Genomic DNA, 15,193 nt, shown 5'->3' with positions numbered 1-15,193 from the left:
TTTCTATCATCTACATCTATCTATCAATCCGTGACCCGACAAATGCGTGCACGACACAAGCGTGTTGACGAAACTGCGGCGAGAAAACCGTGACGTCATCAGCACGCCCACAGCAGGGTGCCGACAACAATGCGCCGACAGAAGCGCAATTTAAGTTAAGGTAAGGGAAGCGTAATTTAAGTTGGCGCGCTTCTGCGCTCATTCATTGGCGCGATTTAGAACTCACAGTTTTCTCACCGCGGTTTCGTCGGTGCGCTTTTGTTGAGCGTGCATTTGTCGGTGAATCCTATCAATCATCTATCCATCTATCATCTATCCTATCTATCTATCCATCCATCCATCCATCCATCCATCCATCCATCCATCCATCCATCCATCCATCTATCTATCATCTATCTATCTATCTATCTATCTATCATCTATCTATCATCTATCCATCTTATTTCTAGCCATCCAAGTTAGATTTAGGCACTGAAGAAGTAGAACAGGAAGTGAGCATTTTTCAGAACCGGAAGAAGAGAAGCAAACACACCTTTGGCACCAAGTAAGGCAACACAACTCGACTCTTCACAGCCATAACCTGCTTTAGACCATCCAGGGCGAACTCTGATGTTTCGTCACATTCCTAGAGGAAGAGGAGGGAATAGAAAGAGTTAATTCCTCTCCAAAGCGCCTGAAGGCAGGACAAAGAGGAAGGGACGGAAACTTGAAAGTAGAGATCCAACCTAGAATTAAGGACGAATTTCCTGACTTTGAGAACAAGTCATCAGAGGAAGGAAGTTGTGGGTGCTGCATCGCTGCATGTTTTCGAGGGGAAAAAAAATTGGGAAGCCAATTTGTTTGAAAGGGTATGGGGCCATGATGATGAGCCTATGGCACGCGTGCCAGAGGTGGCACACCGAGTCTTCTCTGCGGGCACCAGCTCGTCTTCACAGGCACCGGAGCACCAGAAAATGGCCTGAAAACAGCCCGAAAAACACATGCACAAACATTCTGGTTTGGAGACTCGACGCTGAAAAGGTTTGCCATCCCTGGTCTAGGGTGCATTGCTTGAGCAATGGGCTGGATGAGAAAACCTCCAAGGTCCCTTCCAACTCTGCTATTCTATATCCTGTGGAACCCCAAGCTGAGCAGGTATTGCTAGGGGTCCCCCGATTCAAATCCCACCAGCTGGAAGACAAGAGCCGGGCCTTGAAAGGCAGCTGGTTCCTTCACCCAATCAATGGCCAACCTCTTGCCTAACAGCCGCCCCTTCGAGCCAATCATCCAACAGGCAAGAGGTTCATTGTGCCGTCTTTCCATTCCACCCAGGACGTTCAGAGAGACACGGTGGGATGTGGCAAGACCTCGGCATCCTTACCAGCTGCTTTAGCAGGAAAGGGAGGATGTCTTCCAGGGCCTGGAATCCAATGGTCGAGTGCAGCTGTTCAAACGTTTTGGCGGCTGCTTCTCGCACCTCTTCCAGAGGGTCGCACAGGGCCTTCCTGACGGTGGGCACGAGAGATTCAGAAAAGCACAGCACCTGAAAGGAAGAACAGGGAACATCTTCGGAGCGGCTGCGAAGAAGCGCTCGCGACAACAAGCAATCGGGGCCAGAGAAGGGCTTCAACGCCTCCCCTTGAAACCAACAGAATATTCAGAAGAACGTCTTCCCGCAGGGAACTCCAGGGATGCGCTTGGAATTGGTTCCGGGAGGCGCGAGGAGGACCAAAGAGGATGAGGACGAAACACATTTTCCCCATAAGGAATAATGGAGGGAGGATAAAATAGGATGAATGGATGGGAGGGAGAGAGGTAGTGAAGAGGAAGGAAGGAAGGAAGGAAGGAAGGAAGGAAGGAAGGAAGGAAGGAAGGAAGGAAGGAAGGAAGGAAGGAAGGATAAAATAGGATGAATGGATGGGAGGGAGAGGTAGTGGAGGAAGGAAAAAAGGAAGGAAGGAAGGGAGGAAGGAAAAAAGGAAGGAAAGATAAAATAGGATGAATGGATGGGAGGGAGAGGTAGTGAAGGAGGAAGGAAGGAAGGAAAAAATAGGATGAATAGATGGATGGATGAGAGAGACGGTGGGAGGGAGGAAGGAAGGAGAAAATAGGATGAATGGATGGATGGAAGGGAGGGAGGGAAAGAAAAAATAGGATGAATGGATGGGAGGGAGAGACGTAGTGAAGGAAGAAGGAAAGAAGGAAAGAGAAAATAGAATGGATGGATGGATGGATGGATGGATGGATGGATGTGAGGGAAGGAGGGAGGGAAGGAAGGAAGGGAGAGAAGTAGTGAGGAAGGGAGGGAGGGAGGAAGGAAGGAAAGAAGGAGAAAATAGGAATGAATGTGAGAGAGGGAGGGAGGGAAGAAAGGAAGGGAGAGAAGTAGTGAGGAAGGAAGGAAGGAAGGAGGAAGGAAGGAAGGAAGGAAGGAAGGAAGGAAGGAAGGAAGGAAGGAAGGAGAAAATAGGATGAATGGATGGGGGAGGGAGGGAAGGAAGGGAGAGAGGTAGTGAGGGAGGAAGGAAGGAAGGAAGAAGAGAAAGACAGAAAAGAGAAAAAAATGAAAGCGCTAAAGGGAAAGATTATAAAGCCAGCAGCAGGCAGGAAAGAAGGAAGGAAGGTTATGTATCCCAAACTTTTAACAACCCCTAGAAAAATTCACTTACTGCATCCCGGCTGGTGGACTTCATGATTTCGCTCAGGCCAATGCAGACCCCCTGCCTCTTGTCACTTTTTTCAGACCTTAGACCCTCTTCCAAAATGGGGATGATCTCCGGAAGAATCTTCTCCCCCAGCTTTCGGACAAGATCCCCCAGGGTCCGTGCCGCAATCTGCCCCCCCAAAAAGATACAGGTGAGCGAATGGAGTTCTCCCCCCACAATGCTCTCAACAAAACCCAATCTTTGACTGGTGATTGGCCAACCTCATCAAACTCGTGAATTGTATCCCCAATTCTCTGTCTTGCCCGTTTACCGCAAAAGGAAATTATTCACGATCCTGGCTTTTGTAGGCAAAACCGGCATAGATCAGTGCCTCCACTCGACCCTTGAGCGCATAGAGGGAGCCTTCATCTTACAACCTGTTCTGACCGAGGCTTCCCAAGAGCCTGAAGCCAACTCCTTGTCCCCACCAAAACCACTTTTATGAATTGACTATGAATTCTGCTCATTCACATCCAGCAAAGTCTTTCAAGGGAGGATTCACAGTCACAGACCTTATCTGGCTTGGAGAGCTGCCAGGCCGAGGTCTGCAGAACTTGGCAAAGAGTCTCGGAGTGTCACGAACCAATGAAGCGAACTAATGTTCTGTTCTCCAACCCCCTTTTGCTCCTCTTTTATTTCCTCTGGGAGGGGCCATTCATCGTCCCCCTGTGGCCTCACTCCTATGTCGGCCCGTTCTTTAGCTCTTCCCCTCGTCTGGCAACTCTGTGCATGCACACACTGGGAACAGGCTCCTGCTGTTTGTCTGCCTCACTGATGTCTGACTCTGAAGGCAGCTGATAACTGTCAAGACGGCCCTGGCCCCCTCTCTGCCTCCGACACAGAGCCCTTGTCCGAGCCTTCCCCGGACTCCAGGATTGGCCCAGGTTCCTCCCCAACCTCCTCACTGTCTGAATCTGTGTCAGCTGTCCGCTGGTGGGCCACAACACTGCCATTCATTTAGTGACCATTCAAAGATACGACAGCATCGAAGAAAGGGACTTTGGGCTGTTTTCCACACTTAAGACGTGGCCAAATCCCCATGGATGAGCCAAACCGGGGATGCTTGACCACTGACTCACATCTACGACAGTTGTTAGCTGAGGACTACCCGTACAGCGTCTTAAGACGAAGAGATTTAGGGCGGCACGAAAGAAACAACGACACGACATGTCCGTTCAAATAGGGAAGCGTCTTTCTAAACAGGTGGCAGAAATAAACCGCACGGCCGGAAGACTTAACTGTTCTCTTGTCCGCACAGGTACTGGCCAAGAATCCCAGGAGGAGGCCGAAGAGAGTCGGGAGAATTTCACGCAGAGTCCGTGGAGTGTTGGAAACCACAATTTTCCAAACATGCAGCGATGCCTGGCGAACAGCCAGCTGGGTGTCAGAGCGGCCCATGTAAAGCCCAGCCAGTACTCGGTTCCTTCGTTCTACGCCGAGAGCGCTGATGATAGCCTGGAAATACATAATAGTGTTGTTTTTTTAAACCACTTAAAAAAATCAAAATTAGAAAGGAAAGTAAAAGCCATTCTTTCCCTTTTTTTATCCCCACCAAAACTAAACATCCTTTTTTTCTTTTTTTTTTAAATTCTATTTTTATTTTCAAAACAAACACAACACGTAAAATCTTCCTTCCTTGCATACTGTAGAAAGTGTATCAGTTGGTTACAAAAGGTTTTCGTGCATCTCTTTCCACAGTCATCAAGCATGATTCATATTAACTCAAGTATTTTAACTCAGATATTTATACATGTTACCCTTATACCTCCATTTATATTTGACTTTAATTGTTTAAACGTCCTTCATCATAAAATATACTGAGATTTAATACATAAATCACATACTGGCATTTCATTTAGTATTTCTAAAATCCTCCAATAACACTGAATCCTTATTATTCTAGCTAAACATCCATAATATTTAATAACAAACTTTTCTAATCCTTCTTTGCGAATCACTGTTGGCAATTTTCATCCAGTTTCCTTAGCTTATACTCATACAAATATATATAGGTTGTCATCATTATCCTTCCTTTATTTGACTATATCCTGTATCATAACATTTCCCCCCTAATAATCAAAACTTAACTCTATCTAACTTAATTCTTTTTTATTAACCTTTGTATTTAATCCAAAAGGATTTCTAATCTTCTTTTCATGGGTACCATTCAATATTCATATCCAATTATTACTTATCATAACACTACACATTGTATACATTATTATTATTATCAATTATTTCTTTAACTATATCTATTATCACTAAATTTCACTAAGTTTAACAAGTTTTAAGTTATATTCTTCCATCTATCAACGTATCTTTCCAATAACAAAACAATCTTAGATCTTCTGCCATAGTATTTTAACTCAGATATTTATACATGTTACCCTTATACCTCCATTTTTATTTGACTATAATTATTTAAACGTCCTTCATCATAAAATATACTAAGATTTAATACATAACCACATACTGGCATTTCATTTAGTATTTCTAAAATCCTCCAATAACACTGAATCCTTATGTCCTATTCTAGCTAAACATCCATAATATTTAATAACAAACTTTTCTAATCCTTCTTTGCAAATCACTATTGGCAATTTTCATCTAGTTTCCTTATATTATACTCATACATATATATAGGTTGTCATCATTATCCCTCCTTTATTTGACTATATCCTGTATCATAACATTTCCCCCCTAATAATCAAAACTTAACTCTATATAACTTAATTCTTTTTTTTATTAACCTTTGTATTTAATCCAAAAGGATTTCTAATCTTCCTTTCATGGGTACCATTCAATATTCATATCCAATTATTACTTATCATAACACTACACATTGTATACATCATTATCATTATCAATTATTTCTTTAACTAGATCTATTATCACTAAATTTCACTAAGTTTAACTAGTTTGAAGTAATATTCTTCCATCTATCAACCTGTATCTTTCCAATAACAAAACAATCTTAGATCTTCTGCCATAGTATTTTAACTCAGATATTTATACATGTTACCCTTATACCTCCATTTTTATTTGACTATAATTGTTTAAACGTCCTTCCTCATAAAATCCTTTTGTTTCTAAAAGGCCAGTGAGATAAGAAGCTGGTGAGCTTCCACCGCTGCACCCTAGAGAGCAAAAATTAGATATGCAGACAACTAAAAGGGTGAAATATTTGGGAATTCGACTGACAGCGAGATGTACAGCAATGAAAGAAGGTAATTATTATAAACCCAAGACAAATCGAGATAAGTCTTGGAGAGATGGAAAAATCGACAACTATCATTAATGGACAGAATAGCAATAATTAAGATGAACATACTACCGAGAGTGCTGTTCTTATTTCACACGATACCGATAAAGCTAAAGTATTTTCGAAAAATCTTAACAAAATAATAACATAATTCATATGTCAAGGGGAAAAAGCGAGAATTAATATAAAAATGTTACAAGATGCAAGAATTAGAGGGGAGGTTTGGACTACCAAACTGGGAATTGTATTATTAGGTAACAGTACTGTCATCGGTGAAGGAATGGATTGTACTGAGGAAAACAAGGTTATTGACATTGGAGGGGCATGATTTACAACTAGGCTGGCATGCGTTTTTATGGTATGGGAAAAACAAGATACATAGTTATTTTCAATAACATTATGTGAGAGTATTTTAACTTACTGCACCTGTGTCTGGTTTGCCAATTGCACAGGGGCAGATAGGACAGCGCTCCAGAGGGTCAACGTCATTGCCCAGAGGACCATGGGTTGCCCCCTCCCCTCTTTGGAAGAGCTTTATAGCTCCCGGTGCCTTAAGAAGGAAATGCCTCAAAACATCCTTAAAGAGCCATCTCATCCTGGGCATCCCTTTTTTTTTTTTTTTGAACTATTACCATCTGGCAGACGGTACAGGGCAATAAAAACAAGGACAGATAGGCTGAAACCTTTTTTCCCAGGACTGCCGGCGCTCTTCATAACAGAATCACTGAGTTAACTTCAAAGGGTTTGGGGAGCTGGTCAGAACACTTGACTCGTGTTCCCCAGCCCGCCGCTTATGCGAGTCGAGCCACGTACATGCGTTGGGGAACCTCACTTTAACTTACTTTGGTAGATTGGGCTGTTCCAAAATTATCATCCTCGGAGGCCGTCTCGGTTGTCATTTTCCCAGAAACTCCTGAAATGTGGAACAGGAGGTCTCCCAGCAGCTGAACTGAGCTGTACCTGTTCCAAAACGCAAAAACGCAGACTGAAGGAAAAAGCAGGGCAACTGGGTTAGAATAGAATAGAACATAAAATAGAATAGAATAGAAATGGAATGGAATAATAGAGTGGAGTGAAGTAGAGTAGAATAGAATAGAATAAGAATAAGAATAGAATAGATTAAGAATAGAACAGAACAGAATATAGAATGGAATGGAATAATAGAGTGGAGTCGAATGGAAAGAAAGAGGAGAGAAGAGAAGAGAAGAGAAGAGAAGAGAAGAGAAGAGAAGAGAAGAGAAGAGAAGAGAAGAGAAGAGAAGAGAAGAGGGAATGGAATAGAATGGAATGGAGAAAGTTGAGTAGAGTAGAATAGAAAATAGAATAGAAAAGAAAAGAAAAGATTAGAATAGAATAGAGAATAGAATAGAGAATAGAATAGAATAAGGAAAGAGAATGGAATAGAATAGAATAAGGAAAGAAGGAAAAAGAATAGAATAGAATAGAACAGAATAGAAAGAATAGAATAGAATGGAATAATAGAGTGGAATGGACAGAAAGAGAAGAGAAGAGGGAATGGAATAGAATGGAATGGAGAAAGTAGAGTAGAATAGAATAGATTAAGAATAGAATAGAAAATAAAATAGAATAGAAAATAGAATACAAGAGAAAATAGAATAGAATATAACAGAAAATAGAATAGAAAATAGAATACAAGAGAAAATAGAATAGAATAGAAAATAGACTAAAATAGAATAGAATAGAGAATACAATAGAAAATAGAATAGAATAGAGAACAGAACAGAACAGAAAATAGAATACAATAGAGAATATACTAGAATAGAAAATAGACTAGAATAGAGAATATACTAGAATAGAAAATAGAATAGAGAATAGAATAGAAAATAGAATAGAATAGAAAATAGAATAGAATAGAGAACAGAATAAAATAGAGAATAGAATAGAATAGAGAATAGAATAGAAAATAAAATAGAATAGAGAACAGAATAGAATAGAGAATAGAATAGAGAATAGAATAGAATAGAGAATAGAATAGAATAGAAAATAGAATAGAATAGAAAATAGAATAGAATAGAAAATAGAATAGAATAGAGAACAGAACGGAACGGAGAATGGAATGGAATGACCAGCTGTCTGCAAGGAGTATACATCCTTCCATTCTTCACCTTCCAGTCAGAATTAAAGAAGCTTCTTGGATGAGAAGTGAAACGTCTTCAAAGCAAAAACAAGAAAGTCCAGTGGCCTCTTGCAAAAAAAAAAAAAGCCAACTTTGGGACGAGCCAGGGGCCAGGGTTGGAAGCCTGGGTCATACCTGATTCTCCAGAGGTCGTCGAAGAGGCCTTGTTCCAGCTGCGGCAGGAGCAAGGCGATGGCCGTCTCTGCATACATGCTTATAATCCTCTGCCCTGCACGGAGGGCCGTGTCCCGCACAAACTCGTTCTCATCTGCCAAGGCCTGGAAAGGGAACAAAGAGCCACCTGTAAGCCACACAATTCTTTCTGCTCCGGTGTTGCAAGTAGACAAACAAATGATTGATGAAATCCCGGATTGGAACAAGGCTTTGGACATAAAGGGACTCGATGGCTTTTATTTGTATCCCAGCTTTCTTTCTTTTACAAAGAAGATGATGAACATATCACCACACATTTCTCCTCCTATTTCCCCCCCCCCAAACAACCCTTAGTTCAAAAGTTTTATTTCTTTTAAAACAAACATTTCATCATTCCTCAATCAGTAAGACATCGAAGTACAATTTTTTTGTATGTCAAAATAGTTCTAGTTTACCACCAAATTCTTGTCTAGCCTAATGTATACCCCTCCCTCCCTCCACCCTCCCCCCCTCCTCCTTCCCCCCCCCCCCCCGACTTCCCAGAACCCCTACACGGTATGGATTTTTAACAAACACAGTCTAAAATCTATTGAGAAAAAAGAAATAAAGAAATTAATGATATCTCTACATTGATCTTAGCTTCTTCTTGCTGAGCTAACTTTAAACAATTTAAATCATTTCTGATCTTAAGCATAGGCTAACTGGAGTTTCTTGGTCCCGTATTTATTTTGTATATAGTCAATCAATTTTTTCCAGTCTCGTTTATATCTCTCATTTGAATGATCTTTAAGATATGCCGATATTTTAGCCATCTCGGCTAAGTTTGTAACTTTCAATGTCCATTCTTGAGTTGTAGGCAGGTCTTCCTTCTTCCAGTACTGAGGTGAGGTGGTTGGGGGGAGAGAGAAGGAGACTGGCCCCAAAGTCACTCAGCTGGCTTTCATGCCTAAGGTGGACTAGAACTCCCTGTCTCCTGGTGACTGGCCCAAAATCACCCAGCCAGTTTTCATGCCTAATGCGGGACTAGAACTCACTGTCTTCTAGGGATTGGCCCAAAGTCACCCAGTAATCTTTCATGCCTAAGGCAGGAGTAGAACTCACCGTCTCCTGGTGATTGGCCCAAAGTCACATGTCTTTCATGCCTAAGGCGGGACTAGAATTCACCTTCTCCTGGTGATTGGCCCAGAGTCACTCAGTCAGCTTTCATGCCAAAGGCGGGACTAGAACTCATTGTCTCCTGGTGATTGGCCCAAAGTCACCCAGTAACCTTTCATGCCTAAGGCAGGACTATAACTCACCATTCCCTGATGATTGGCCCAAAGTCACATGTCTTTCATGCCCAAGGAGGGACTAGAACTCATTGTCTCCTGGTGATTGGCCCAAAGTCACCCAGTAACCTTTCATGCCTAAGGCAGGACTAGAACTCACCATCCCCTGATGATTGGCCCAAAGTCATTCAGCCGGCTTTCATGCCTAAGGTGGACTAGAACTCACTGTCTCCTGGCGATTGGCCCAAAGACACCCAGATGGCTTTCATGGCTAAGGTGGGACTAGAATTCAGGGTCTCCTGGTGATTGGCCCCAAAGTCATTCAGCCAACTTTCATGCCTAATGCAGGACTAGAACTCACTGTCTCCTAGTCCAAAGTCACAAAGCTCATCTTCCTGGCTAAGGCAGAACTAGAACTCACGGTCTCCGGCTTTCTCGCCGGGCGCCTTAACCCCTAGACCAAACTGGTTCCAGGAAAAACCATCTCAAAGCCATTCCCGGATTGTTGTTGGGGCAATATGCTGACTCTGTAAACTGCTTAGACAGGGCTGAAAGCCCTATGAAGCGGTATATAAGTCTAACTGCTATTGCTATTCCCAACCTTCAGGCGATCTCTTTCAGGGGAGGTAAATCCATCCTTTGCTCCCTCACTTCAAGACTTCCTCAGGGCTTCTTACCTTAAGGATGCAAGGTATAATGGGCCCGACGTAAGGGGTGAACTTCTCCCCAAAGGTGATGGGCAGGTAATTGAACATCATAATGTAACCGTCGCGGACGTGGGGAGCGATGTCCACTTTGCTGGCTGTAGCCACGATTTCTGGCATCAGCTTCTCCAGTTTCTCCACTCCCAAGCCAGCCATAACCTCAGCCAAACCTGGGACACAAACAAGAATCCTCCTAACCAACAGATCGACAAAATATAATGCTTGGTCTTTAGCACACGGAGAGTCCTCGGCTTATGACCCGTCATTGAGCCCAACGTTTCTGGTGTTAAGCAGGACATTGGTTAAGTGTGCTTGGCCCCCATGAGATGAGATTTCTTGCTGCCGTCGTTAAGCGAATCACCGCAGTGCATAGGTTGGTAAAATGGTTGCAAAGTGAATCCAGCTTCGGCATTGACTTGACTTGTCGGGAAGGACACAAAGGGGGGATCACGTGAGCTCAGGAGACAGCAACGGTCGGAAATATGAGGAGAAGAGAGGAGAGGAGAGAGAAAGGGAAGGGAGGGGAGAGGAGAAAGAGAAAGAAGGAAAGAGAAAAGGAAAGAGAGGGGAGAAAGAGGAGGAAAGGAGGGGAGAGGAGAGGAGAGAAGAGAAGGGAGGGGAGAGGAGAAAGAAGAAAAGAGAAAAGGAAAGAGAGGGGAGAAAGAGGAGGAAAGGAGGGAAGAGAAGAGAGAAAGGGAGGGGAAGGGAGGGGAGAAAGAAAAAGAAGAAAGAGAGGGGAGAAAGAGGAGGAAAGGAGGGGAGAGGAGGGGAGGAGAGAGAAAGGTGAGGGGAATAGAAGAGAAAGAAAAAGAAGGAAAGAGAAAAAAGAGAAAGAGAGGGAGAAAGAGGAGGAAATGAGGGGAGGGGAGGAGAGGAGAGAGAAAGGCAAGGGGAATAGAGGAGAAAGAAAAAGAAGGAAAGAGAAAAAGGAAGAGAAAGAGAGGGGAGAAAGGCGAGGAAAGGAAGGAAGAGGAGAGAGGAGAGAAGGGAGGGGAGAGGAGACGAGGGAGGGGAGGAGGGAGGGGAGAGGAGAGGAGGGAGGGGAGAGGAGAGAAGGGAGGAGAGAGGAGAGAAGGGAGGGGAGAGGAGACGAGGGAGGGGAGGAGGGAGGGGAGAGGAGAGGAGGGAGGAGGGAGGAGAGAAGGGAGGAGAGAGGAGAAAAGGGAGGGGAGGGGAGGGAGGGGAGAGGAGAGGAGGGAGAGGAGAGAAGGGAGGGGAGGGGAGAGGAGACGAGAGAAGAGAAGGGAGAGGAGAGAAAGAGAGGGGAGAAAGGCGAGGAAAGGAAGGAAGAGGAGAGAGGAGAGGAGACGAGGGAGGGGAGAGGAGGGAGAGGAGAGAAGGGAGGAGAGAGGAGAAAAGGGAGGGGGGGAGGGAGGGGAGAGGAGAGGAGGGAGGGGAGAGGAGAGGAGGGAGAGGAGAGAAGGGAGGGGAGGGGAGAGGAGATGAGAGAAGAGAAGGGAGAGGAGAGGAGAGAAAGAGAGAGGAGAAAGGGGAGGAAAGGAGGGGAGAGGAGAGGGGAGGAGAGAAACCAATTGATCTACCTGGACCTACGTTAGTTTTTTGCAAGCATCTCATGAAAGAAGCACAACCTCAAACTCCAACATTCATGAACCAAAGAAGAAAACTGTAGGCCTTGGCAGACGAAACCCATGTGCTGAGCCCCCTTCCCACCTGTGGAATCCCCCCCCCCACCTGCTCCCTCTTACCTTGCGCAGCCCCTGACCGATCGACCGAACTCTGCTCGTACGTCAAGGTTTCCATCAGCCACGGCAGGAGGTCTTCAAAGCAAGATTCGCCCATGCCTTTCACCATGGCGCCCAGCGCCTTGGCAGAGACCGTCCGCACCTGAGGGTCAAGAGAAAAGCTACGGCCACCCGGGAAAAGAGGAGAAACGGACAGTCTACAATAGGGGTCTCCAACCTGTGGGCCGCAGCCCCCTAGTGGGCCATGAGGGGTTTGCAATCGTCGGAAACAGCCATGCGCACGCTGGCCGGCTGACTTCGACCTTCTTTTTCGGCCCTACGGAGGCTCCCCTGAAGTCTCCGGAGGGCGAAAAACAACCCACGGCGCAAACCGGAAGTTTGGGAATGGACTTCCGGTTTGCGTGTTGGGGCATTTTTTGCGGAAGTCTCCTGAAGGCGAAAAACAGCCCTATGGGCAAAACGGAAGTCCATTCCCAAACTTCCGGGTTGCCCCGCAGGGCCATTTTTCGACCTCCAGAGAGCTTCCGGGAGGGTGGGAGAGGCTGTTTTCGCCCTCCCCAGGATGCTAGAAAGCCTCTGGAGACTGGGGGAGTGCAGAAAACCGGTCCATCGGGCAGCAAAAGCCAGGGTAGGGGCCGCGCGCATAGCATTATGGGTGTGGCACGCCCGTGCATGACCCCCCCTGCACTCCCCCCACTTTTGGCACCCGATGGGAAAAAGGTTAGCCATCACTGTCTATGAAGAAGCGGAAGGCAAACTGACCTCAGGCACGGGGTCCAGAAGAGACATTTTCAATCCAGGTGTGACACTAGGCAGGTAAGGAGCCAGATCCTGAGAGAGAGAGAGAGACAGAGGGCAAGGGAGTGAATTGGAGGAATGTCTTAAATTCCTATTTGGAAGCAGATGGAACTCTTTACTTCTTCCTCTCCCCCCCCTCCCCAGCCTAACCTTCTGGTCCGTCAAGGAGTACATATTCCCGATGATCTGGGCGGCCATTTTCCGGGTGTCGGTCGAGCGGTCCTGAAAAGCCCGCTGGACAATAGGCATGATGAGAGCCAAGGAAGGAGCGTCGATGAAGTGGACAAATTTGGTGTCCAGCAAAGTTTGCAGGCACTTCTGGGTCTTTCTGGATGGGTCCGTCAAGGCATCCAGCAGCACAGGTGCGATGGCTGTTTAGCGGGGCCAGGAGGGGGAGGGGAGCAGAAGGAAGAAAGCAAAGGTACACAATTGTGAGAAGACCATAGGCTTGACCACCGGCTCATATTTATGACAGCTGCAGCATCCTGGGGTCGTGTAAGCACTTTTTGCGACCTTCTGACAACCAAAATCAATGGGAATCAAAAGATTAGCTCAGGCTCTGGAGCCGCATGTGGCTCTTTTATCCCTCTGCTGCGGCTCCCTGTTGTTGGTCGGCTCCACAGTTGATAGGGCTTTCGGTTAGGACAGGTAGAGGAAAAATGATGCCACACTAGGAGACTCTATGGTGGGGGAACCAGACTTCCGGTCAGCAGAGGAAAAAGGATGCCGCGCTAGGAGGAGACTCTATGGTTAGGGGGATCTGGACTTCCGGTCAGCTCGAGAATTGAATGGGGGGCTTCCGATTAAGACCTTTGTGGCTCTTTGAGAGTGTTTAAGGTTGCCGACCCCTGGTTTAGCTAAACATCCATGTTACTAACTCAACGGCTGTGGTGCTTCACTTAACAACCATGGCAAGGAAGGCTGTAAAACAGGGCAAAGCTCACTTAACAACCCTTTTGCTTAGCCACAGAAATTCAGCCCCCCCCATCTTGGTCATAATGTTGAAGATTAATTAATACAACCAATTTCATTGTACTTGTTTTGTACAATGACAATAAAGGCTACAGTACTATAGGAGTACAGAAATGGAATGTTTTCGCAGTCATTTGGCATCACGAACAAGAACGGTGTGGAATTCCGATCTGTTAAACATAAGCCAAATTACCGTATTTTCCAGAGTATAAGACGTACCTTTTTCCCTCAAAAAAGAGGAAGAAAATCTGGGTGCGTCTTATACACTGAATACAGCATTTTGTGCCTCCTGAAACCTTGTCCCCTTCACCAAAATGGCTGTGCATAGCTTTTAGGAGGCTTATAGAGTGCTCCTGGGGGCTGGGGAGGGCAGAAATGAGCAGAAAACGGGCCGTTTCTTTGCTCAATTTTGCCCCACCCAGCCCCCAGGAGCACTTTATAAGCCTCCTAAAGGCTATCCGTGCCCTTTTTTTTTGAAAAAAAATTGGCCTCTTCAAAATTTTGGGGCGTCTTATACTCCGAAAAATACGGTAGTCAAGGGGGAGGGAGAATCAACCCTCCATGCTGACACAGACACCCCCCAAAAATCCCACTGTCTTACCCAAAATCTCAGGGTTCCGGATCACCGAGCCAATCTGTCGCAATGCCTGTTGGCCAGCTTTCTGGACCTTCACGTGGGAATCCGTCAGCACCTCTGTGAGCTTCGGCACGATGTTCGGCAAACAGGAAGACAGCTGCTTGGGAGCGCAGTAAGCCATGGCTCCCAGCAACTCCACCGACCCTGGGGATCGCACGAGAACAGAAAATGACCCAACAATGATAGCCTGGGCGAAAAAAAAACCTGGTAGCACGTCTCCAATTTAATAAAAGGCCCGTCACCAATTCTTACCGGCTTTGGTTCGCCACGAATCCTCCTCAAGAGCGGCTAACAAAGAAGGCAACACCAACTTGACTCCGTGGGCGCTTAAGTTGCTCATCACAGCTTTGGCACAATCATCAGCAGCCTTGTGCAAAACAGATTGGGGGGCAGGGGGAGAGAGGAGGGATCAAAATCTAACAGGAAGCTAAGAGGAAACAACAGCCTAATCCCATTAACACTGACAGGGCAGCCTCTGGTATATACAGGGTGGGGCATAACCTTTTCCTAGGGGGTCACAGCAAGATCGACAGCAGTTTACAACTTCCGCAACACCTCATTTTAAAGCCCATAAAAAACTGAATTGAATGAGCTATTAAATGTTAAATTTGCTTTAAGAATGGCTGGAAAATTCGATTCGGAAATGCAAATGCGACTCAGCAATTGTTAAAGGAAAACAATGTCGAATTTTGGGGCAATGACGTCTGGCCGGGAAATTCGCCAGATCTCAATCCGGCAGAGAACATTGGGGCCATAATTAAGGATTAAGGATGAAGTGGAAGCTCTGATGATTCAGGAGCAAGGTCAAAATCGATATTCGGTTGAAACTTTGAGAATGAATTTGGAAACTGTGTTGAAAAATCTGGAAAATCAAA

General features: G+C 45.4%; 1 protein-coding gene across 1 annotated transcript in view; it reads right to left on the bottom strand.

Moving 5' to 3' along the window:
- GCN1 (GCN1 activator of EIF2AK4) overlaps nt 1-15,193 on the bottom strand; it is an 87,585-nt gene that overhangs the window by 22,430 nt on the left and 49,962 nt on the right. The window contains exons 36-47 of the mRNA XM_087705643.1: nt 14,571-14,685; nt 14,283-14,462; nt 12,860-13,080; nt 12,674-12,742; nt 11,915-12,053; nt 10,182-10,378; nt 8,219-8,361; nt 6,789-6,906; nt 3,924-4,139; nt 2,649-2,813; nt 1,361-1,522; nt 533-625 (exon numbers count right to left, since the gene is read on the bottom strand). Of these exons, the coding sequence (XP_087561769.1) occupies nt 533-625; nt 1,361-1,522; nt 2,649-2,813; nt 3,924-4,139; nt 6,789-6,906; nt 8,219-8,361; nt 10,182-10,378; nt 11,915-12,053; nt 12,674-12,742; nt 12,860-13,080; nt 14,283-14,462; nt 14,571-14,685 (1,818 nt within the window). The remainder of the gene's footprint in view (nt 1-532; nt 626-1,360; nt 1,523-2,648; nt 2,814-3,923; nt 4,140-6,788; nt 6,907-8,218; nt 8,362-10,181; nt 10,379-11,914; nt 12,054-12,673; nt 12,743-12,859; nt 13,081-14,282; nt 14,463-14,570; nt 14,686-15,193) is intronic.

The sequence above is a fragment of the Thamnophis sirtalis genome, unplaced genomic scaffold, assembly GCF_051295495.1.
Source record: "Thamnophis sirtalis isolate CommonGarterSnake01/CBP01778 unplaced genomic scaffold, rThaSir2_p1.2 scaffold_2, whole genome shotgun sequence".
Lineage (NCBI taxonomy): Eukaryota > Metazoa > Chordata > Lepidosauria > Squamata > Natricidae > Thamnophis > Thamnophis sirtalis.
The sequence above is the reverse complement of the archived record's forward strand: the minus strand, read 5'-3'. Positions and strand labels throughout refer to the sequence as shown.